Below are 8,783 nucleotides of genomic sequence, written 5' to 3' on the forward strand. Positions count from 1 at the left end.
AGCCACTGAAGGACAACCAGGTCTTAGTTGCAGCACATGGGCTCTTTGATCTTCATTGCAGCTGGTGGGATCTAGTTCTCTGACCAGGGATCAAACCTGGGCACTTTGCATTGGACACATGGAGTCTTAGCCACTGGACCACCAGAGAAGTTCCTTGGCTTCTTCCTCTTGTTTTTGCAACTCTGGCTGGTGTCCACCTCCTCACTAGACCAGGTCTGTCTTGTCCATTGCCGTGTTCCTAACACCCTGTGCAGGGCCCAGCTCACAGTACCTACCTAATACATGTCTGTAGAATGAACAGCAGTCCACTCTTAGCTCAGTCATCCTTGTTTTATAGCAGGAGAAACGGGCTCCAAAAGGGGAACCATCTTTGCCCCAAAAGATGCTTGTAAAGGCCTTGTAATACTCCCATTTGGAAATTCCCTGGCAGGCCAGTGGTTAGGACTCAGTGCTTTCACTCCAGCAGCCTGGGTTCAGTCCCTGGTTGGGTATCTAAGATTGCGAAAGTTGTGCAGTGTGGCCAAAAATTTTTTTTTAATTCCCATTTTATAGATAAAGCATCTAAGTCCAGAGAAATCACAAAACTTGTCTGAGGCCCTGAGGCTTTTACGTAGTGGGTCAAAGATGGCTCCAAAGCTTGGGCTTTAAAAAAATTTTTATACTTCTGGTAGTATACCCTTTGTGCTTGCTTTTATGATTTAGTATGCCTTGGGAATTCTACATGTCAGTACATGTAGAGCTGACTTTCCCCTCTGCAGCTACATCTTCCATTCTGTGGCTGTACTGTAATTCCTTAGCTGGTCCCCCATCAATGGGCACTCAGGTTATTTCTCATCTTTGGCACTACCATTGTACTGCAGTGAACATCCTTAATCTTATATCCTTCCCCCCCCCCCCCAAGTGCTAGGATAAATTCTTAGACGTGGAATAGCTGACATGAACATAGACACATTCAAACTTCTTTACACCTATAGTTGGGGGTTCCCTGGTGGCTCAGACGGTAAAGAATCTGCCCACAGTGCAGGAGACCAGGTTCAATCTCTGGGTCAAGAAGATCCCCTAGAGAAAGGAATGGCTACCCACTCCAGGATTCTTGCCTGAAGAATTCCATAGACAGAGGAGCTTGGGGGGCTACAGGGACCTATGGGGTCGAAAAGAGTCGGACACGACTGACTAACACACACACACAGTCAATGGCCAAAGTGGAGGCACTAATTTAAACTCACAAGGAGAGCTTGTCTCCACACTCCTCAGCAGCACACAATGCTAGCAGTTTAACCTTTGCCATATGAATAGGTGGGGTGGAAACCAGAGCCAAGACCTTTCTAACCACGCCTCCAGGTCCATGGTTGGGACTCAGTGCAAATTCTTATGGATGACACTTTCCTTTCCCCCAAACAAAGGATTCCTCCGCCTCTAAGTTTGAGCCCAATGCGGGGTCAACTTCCCTTTCGTCTACCTGGAAGAGGCAAGTCCATACAGCCTGGCTTAGAGATGCCACCTCTTTATTGACGGGGGCTGGCAGCAGAAGGAGCCAGTGAGCCAAGAGGAGCGCTCACTCCCGCTCCCCGGGGCTCTCCGGCTGGTGGCTGCGCTGGTGAACGAGTAGGAGGCGTCTCTGGCCAAACGCCTGACTGCAGCTGGAGCAGCGGTGCCGCGCGGTGGCCTGGCTGCCTGGCGCGGTCGGGGGGTCGTGGCACAGGCGATGGGCCGCCAATTTGGAGGGGAATGAAAAAGCCTTGGGGCAGTGTGGGCAAGGATAGGGGCGGGCGTCAGTGGCATGGTGCGTGTGGCGGTGGGCCGCCAGCTTGGAGGGGTAGCAGAAGGACTTGGGGCAGTCGGGGCATGGGTAGGGGCGGGTGGGCGCGTGGGTCCAGAGGTGGGCTGCCAGCTTGGAGCGGTGGCCAAAGGCCTTTGGGCAGTGCGGGCACGGGTGCGGGCGGGCGCCGCTGTGCGTGAGGCGGTGGGCGGCCAGCTTGGAGGGGTAGGAGAAGGCTTTGGGGCAGTCGGGGCACGGGTGGGGGCGGGCGCCGCCGTGTGCCAACCGGTGGGTGGCCAGCTTGGACGGGTACGAGAACGCCTTGTCACAGTCAGGGCAGCGGTGCGGGCGCTGGGGCGGGGGTCGCCGACGGGGTCGGGAAGGCGCCCCCGTGGAGGCAGCGGGCTCTGGAACAGACTGGCTGGGCTTCTGCGGCGGGCCCTGGTCGGGAGCTAGGGAACAGGCGGGTTGGTGGGCTCCAGAAAGCAGCCAGTGCCCTGAATCTAGACCAGACTCCCCCTAGACCTTGACATTCTAGGGTATCTGGACACCTCAAGGGTCATATTGAGGTTCCCCAAATGGCTTGATCCTGCTCCTCACCCACTGCCATGCATCCTCCTAAGGCAGGCTCCAAAGAGTTACATCTCTGGAACCCCAGACCTAAGCTTTCCCAAAGCCACTAAAGTGTTCGTTTCCAGGATCCTCCCAAGTGATAACCCTGAAATCCCTACAGAAGATCACCGAGGTCCCCCAAAGACAACCTGGAGGATTCCCCAGAAGGTTGCGTTTTAGGGATCCGAAATGGTTATCACCCTGGGCCCTCAAACTGTCACCCTAAGGTTCCCACAATACGTGACTCTCTTGGCCCCAATTCCTGGAGAACGCCCCCTACCCCGGGTGGAGACGCCCTCACCTTCTCTTTTGATCACAGGCTCCTTGTCAGTGGGACTAGGCTCGGCGCCCCCGGCCGCAGACTCCGTCTCTCGCTCCAGCATCCTGCTGGCCCAGAAACCTAGAGGGAGGACCTAGCCGGGAGAGGGGGCGACGCCGGGGGTTATCAGGCTGTTGGGGATAGGACTGAGAGCCCATATTCAGGGGTTAGTTTGTTCAGGAGCAGGGGCTATCACGTCAGGTCCTAGAAGGCGAGGGTGGGTGGAGCCTAAGGGCGCAGTGGGCGGGGTTACGCAAACCCGACCCAGAAGCAGTCTGGAACCTAGACCCCGAGATTGAGCCTTCCGGCGGAGTGGGTGGGGCCTCTACAACTTTAACTCCCAGCCGCCCCGGGCGCGAAGCAGGCGGGGCTTAAGCCCAGGTGGGCGGGACCGGCCGCGGATGGGTGGAGTTATACAATTAAGACCCGAAGTCGGTTGCTCAGCAACTCTGTCCCAGGGGAGGGGCCTAGGAGCTCAGTGTGCGGTAATACACACCCAATAGGTAGCTTTACCCGGCTCTTGGCTCAGTCTCAGTCCATTGACGCCGCGTGCACTGCCTTTCAACCACGGAGTGGAGCTGGAGACGTGGAGAGGAGAGGGGAGACCTGGAGAAAGACACAGAAAGAGCGTGGCTCGTGTGTTGCGATCCAGAGACCCATAATGGACTTCTCCCTCGAGGTCGCAAGCGTCCGAGCCTTCACGCACCCCTTGGGATCATGGCATTCGGGCATCATTGTAACCTCCCAAGGCTCAGGGGGCAATGCAGCCCCTCCGGAACCTATGCATCAGGACCCCAATGGGTCCTTCTCCGGGAACTGTGGCGTGCAGGCCCCACTCCATTTCCCGAGACCCAGGTGTCTGGGTCCGAACCCCTGCCCCCTCACCTGAGGACGGCCCCTCCCTGGGGGCGGGGCTCCGGGCCCCTCCCTCGGCGGCCGTGGCCACTGCAGAGCTGCCTTCGGATGCTGGGGAGCTGCACCACCCGGCGCGCGCCCAACGACGGGAGGGAAAAGGAGGGAGCGCGCGCGAGCTGCTGGGCCCAGCCTCATTTCCATCCCCTCCTCCCACGCCGAGACGTTGGGGGCGTCAGTTCGCATGCGCAGTCGCGGCTCGCGGGGGCTGCTGCGGAGGAGACGGAAAGGAAGGAGTGGGTGGGTTCTCTAGGCCAGCGAGTTGGCGAGCAGGCGCACAGCTACAGGCCGAAGGACCGGAGGAAAGTGTCCTGCGGCTTGCGGGGCCTACGGTGGCTGACTGGGGTCAAGCACGTGCAGGAGTTACCCTAACTCGGAGATCACTGAGACAGCCTTCTCTTTTTATGTTCCCCTTCTTTTCGAGAATTCTGCTGGGAGCTTGAGTTCCGTCTCGCGAATCAGTTTCAAGAACCCGCTTCCTATTCTCCCCTTAAAGGCATTGGCAAGGAAAGGGTAGCCATTTCCTCGAGAGAGGACGGAAGCGGGACTCCGGGCTCAGAGGGGGCCGATGCCCAGTGCAAGTCACGTTATTTGCACAGCGCCCGACACTTTTCGCCGTTGGGTGATTCACGATTCTCAGCCCCTCGCACCCCAATGCTAAGGCCCTGGGGCAGGGAGGGCGGCAGTGTCCACGTTTCCCGGGCCCCCGCGTTCCTGGCTGGAGCTCCTGAAGCTAGGCCCAGGGTGGCTTGCCTGGCACCATTACGTGACGGTGCACCTTCCCGCCCCGCACAGGAATGATCGTGAAGTGCCCATAAACTACCCCCGCATGGGTGGGTCTTCAGTTTGATAATCCACAAGATCTGGCAAACCCTGGCAGTCAAGGGAGTTATAAGGAAGGATTATCTGGGCTCATTTCCCCACCCACTCCTCCCAGGTGATTTTTGAAGCTATATACCAGGCCTCCTATTCCATAAAAATATTTTTGTTATGCTTGGTTTGTTTGAATCAGTAGTTAAACAAGATCCACACGTTGGATTTGTTTGCTGTGAGTCTTCAGTCTCTTCTTTAACATTTTAAAAGGTTCATTTAAATAGGTTTAAAAGGTTACTGCATGGAAAATGGATCATTGGGAGGCAGAATGGAAGACAAGTCAGTGAGGCAGCTGTTATATATTAATTATATTAGCTATTAAAAATAATATAATTTTGTAATAATTATATTATCATTACAGCATCTGATCTTTTATATCAGAAATTGTCCTGAGTGCTTTGTAGATGTTCATTCATTTAATCCTGACAGCAGTTTTCTCGAGAGGAGGTGCTACTATGATAAAAATGATGCACAGTGGGACTTCCCCGGTCTAGTGGTCTAGTGGTTAAAAATCTGCCTGCCAATCCAGAGGACATGGTTTCCATTCCTGGTCCAGGAAGAGCTCACATCTTTCTTCGTTGCGGTGAGACAGCTAAGGCCATGTGCCACAGCTAGTAAGCCGCCGCTAGAGCCTGCACACTGGCAACTGGAGAGTAGCCTCCACTGGCTGCTACTACAGAAAGCCCGTGCGTAGGGACGAGAACATGCGCCCCAAGGAAGATACAGCACAGCCAAAAATGAAAAGAAATGAATTCTTTTTCAAAAATGAGGCACTGGGCCTTCCCTGGTGATCCCGTGGCTTAAACACCATGCTCCCAATGGGGGAGGCTCAGGATCAAACCCTGGTCAGGGAACTAGATTCCACATGCTGCAACTAGGAGTCTCATGCCACAACTGAAGATACTGTATACTGCAACTAAGACCCAGAACAGCCGAAAGAAAACAAGAGGCACGAAGACTTATTCAAGCAGAAAGAAGCAGGGCCAGGATTTGAACCCTTGCAGCCTAGCCCTGGAATCCGTGTCATTTACGTTCTTGCTTTGCTGCCTCTGTGACTGGGGCAGAGGGCATGATGATGCAAAAGTGATCTGATTGGAGAGGTTAATTCAACAGGGCTTAGTAATGAATGGAGAGGAAATAGTAAAAGGAGGAAGGAGTCAAGGATGATGAAATAAGGAGAGCCACCTCCCTGGGAGCAAAACACCTAGAAATTGTTCCGTGCCAGCTGATCTGCCAACCTTTTTGCAAGCGTGCACTCATTTGATTTTTTTCTAAATTGAAATATAGTTGCTGACAAGAGTATATAAATCACAAGTGTATAGTGATTCAGTTTATTGAATATAAAGGTTATATTCCATTTATAGTTATTATAAAATATTGGCTATATTCCCTATTTGCATTGTATATCCTTGTAGCCTATTTTGCCCCTAATAGTTTATACCTCTTAATCCTCTACCCATGTAATGCCCCTCCCCACTTCTTGTTCCCCAGTGGTAACCACTAGTTTGTACTTATCTGTGAGTCTGCTGCTTCTTTTTTTTTCTGTTACATTCAGTAGCTTGTTCTATTTTTTAGATTTCACATATAAGTGATATCATGCAATATTTGGGAGAAGGCAATGGCACCCCACTCCAGTACTCTTGCCTGGAAAATCCCATGGACAGAGAGCCTGGTAGGCAGCAGTCCATGGGGTCGCTAAGACTCGAACAGGACTGAGCAGCTTCACTTTCACTTTTCACTTTCATGCATTGGAGAAGGAAATGGCAACCCACTCCAGTGTTCTTGCCTGGAGAATCCCAGGGACGGGGGAGCCTGGTAGGCTGCCATCTATGGGGTCGCACAGAGTTGGACACGACTGAAGCGACTTAGCAGCAGCAGCAGCAGCAGCAGCATGCAGTATTTGCCTTTTTCTGATTTATTTCACTTGGCAGAATGCCCTTCAAGTCAATCCATGTTGCTGCAAACAGCAAAAAAATTTTTTTTATGGCTGAGTAGTATTCCATTGTGTATATACACCACATCTTCCTTAGCCATTCCTCTGTGGCTGCACACTTAGGTGGCTTCCGTATCTTGGCAATTGTAAATAATGCTGCTGTGAACATTGGGATGCTTGTTATCTTTTCTTAGATCTTCACAGTGAGGGAGGAACTATTTTCAGCCACAATTTACAGATGAGAAAACAGAGGCCCAGAAGAGGTTAAGTTTTGAGCCTGAGGTCACACAGTTGGGAAGAGTGATGGTAGTTTCTAACTCTTAGGATGCCTCACAGCTAACACTACAAAACCCCCAGAAGGCGTGCATGCCTTCAAGGGACAGGTTACTGTCTAGAGATCCTGCCAGAACAGTTAGGAATGGGCCCCAGGGCTGAGGAGGTTTTATTTGGGGGATCCTCACAGTAAAGTGCCTGAGGGTCCCTGCTTTCCTGGCCTCTCTCTCCCCTGAGCTCCTGGCTATCCCTGTACCTCTCCTCCTTGTTTTAGGCCTAATGTCTGCTCCTCTTTCCCCACCAACCAGACTGAGGACTCACCTCTGCATCTCCTGTTTCACCCAGCTTGAGCCAAACATTCAGGACACCTCAGTGTGAGGATAACTGAAGCAGGTTCTCTCCTTGAGTCTGAGCCTGTCTTTCTACCTGTTTCTCCATTCTCTGGGTGTTTCCCTGTTCTGACAGGCTCTCCTTCCTGTACATTTCTCCCTGCTCTAATGTTCCCTGCTCCCCACATCTCTTCCCATCTCCACAATCTTCTAGAATCTCCAAGTATATCTTTTTTTGTTTTGTTTTGGCTGTGCCATGTTCCATTCATGATCTTATTCCCTGAGAGAAAGTGAAAATGAAAGTCGCTCAGTCGTGTCTGACTCTTTGCAACCTCATGGACTATACAGTCCATGGAATTCTCCAGGCCAGAATACTGGAGTGGGTAGCCTTTTCCTTCTCCAGGGGATCTTCCCAACCCAGGAATCGAACTGGCGTCTCCTGCACTGCAGGTGGATTCTTTACCAACTGAGGCTGACCAGGGATCAAACCTGTGCCCCCTGCAGTGGAAGCACAGAGTCTTAACCCCTGGACAGCCAGTAAAGTCCCTCCAGGTATATCTTTGTGACCATATTCCTTTTGACCCACACCCCATTTCAACTCTATGCTTTTCCATATATCTCTGAAACTCTCCAGATCTCTCTCTCCCTCTCAGTATGACTGAGTCTCTGCATCTTCCTTGTCTCTGAGTCTCTCTCCTCATAAAGTCCATCAGAAACACACTAGGAGTCTGGCAAAGTTGGCTAAGGGGAGAGGACCAAAGATGGAGCACTGGTTGTCTCCCCAAACATAGGGAGAATTACAGTCATCCCTCAGCATCCACAGGCTTCCCCAGTGGCTCAGCAGTAAAGAACCCGCCTGCAATCCTGGAGACACAGAAGATGCTGGTTCGATCCCTGGGTCAGGAAGTTCCGCTGGAGGAGGGCATGGCAGCCGACTCCAGTATTCTTGCCTGGAGAATCCCATTGATAGAGGAACCTGGTGGGCTATAGTCCATGGGCTCATGAAGAGTAGGACGGGACTGAAACTACTGGGCATGAACATGAGTTCAGTATCCATGGGATGGGGTGGGAGTGCTTAGTTCCAGGACCCCTCTTGGCTACTAGAATGGGGAATGCTAATGTGTCTCATATAAAATGATGTGGTACAGTTGACCTCTGAATCTGTGACCAAGGTGAGGGCGGGGTGCTATTCTCGCAATTGATATGCAATTCTTGCTATTGATATGATTCCAAAGAGCAAACTTTCAGACTGCCCATGACTAGACGTGTTTCAACTCTAGGTCCTTGGTGTAAATGAATAAAAGCCATTTTTAGAGGTTCACATTCCAAAAGAAGCCAAATGATTCCAAACCCGATTTTGCAAGGCATCATGGAAAGTTATTTATTTATTTGGGGCTTTATTTGGCACTAATGGTAAAGAACCTGCCTGCCAATGCTGGAGACTAAGAGATGAGGATTTGATCCCTGGGTGGGAAAGATCCCCTGGAGAAGGAAATGGCAACCCACTCCAGTATTCTTGCCTGGAGAATCCCATGGACAGAGGAGCCAGTCCATAGGGTGGCAAAGAGTCAGACATGACTGAAGAAACTTAGCAAGCATTTATTTATTTATTTAGCTGCATAGCAATATGTGAACCGTGAACTTCCAGATGTTCAAGTTGGTTTTAGAAAAGGCAGAGGAACCAGAGATCAAATTGCCAACATCCGCTGGATCATCAAAAAACCAAGAGAGTTCCAGAAAAACATCTATTTCTGCTTTATTGACTATGCCAAA

The 8,783-nt window shown here is 51.6% G+C and overlaps 1 protein-coding gene across 2 annotated transcripts; it reads right to left on the minus strand.

Moving 5' to 3' along the window:
• Positions 1–1,488: 1,488 nt before the first annotated feature.
• Positions 1,489–3,892, minus strand: ZNF575 (zinc finger protein 575). Of its 2 annotated transcripts, none has more exons than XM_070387599.1 (4): positions 3,576–3,892; positions 3,204–3,296; positions 2,673–2,784; positions 1,489–2,211 (listed from the first exon to the last, which is right to left on the minus strand). In XM_070387599.1, exons 3-4 carry the CDS (start codon positions 2,752–2,754, stop codon positions 1,556–1,558), a joined length of 738 nt encoding a protein of 245 aa, XP_070243700.1. In that variant the 5' UTR covers positions 2,755–2,784; positions 3,204–3,296; positions 3,576–3,892; the 3' UTR covers positions 1,489–1,555. The 2 variants fall into 2 exon arrangements, with proteins under 2 accessions (XP_070243700.1, XP_005897377.2); XM_005897315.2 differs by having other exon boundaries at positions 3,187–3,296; positions 3,576–3,889.
• Positions 3,893–8,783: the final 4,891 nt, after the last annotated feature.

The sequence above is a fragment of the Bos mutus genome, chromosome 18, assembly GCF_027580195.1.
Source record: "Bos mutus isolate GX-2022 chromosome 18, NWIPB_WYAK_1.1, whole genome shotgun sequence".
NCBI lineage: Eukaryota > Metazoa > Chordata > Mammalia > Artiodactyla > Bovidae > Bos > Bos mutus.

What these genes read in the sequence shown, in the direction of transcription:
- ZNF575 (XM_070387599.1), bottom strand. Translation starts at nt 2,754, where the DNA reads ATGCTGGAGCGAGAGACGGAGTCTGCGGCCGGGGGCGCCGAGCCTAGT. An exon ending in GCCTGTGATCAAAAGAGAAG is followed by an intron (nt 2,212 to 2,672) that starts GTGAGGGCGTCT and finishes CCTGTTCCCTAG; the next exon opens with CTCCCGACCAGGGCCCGCCG.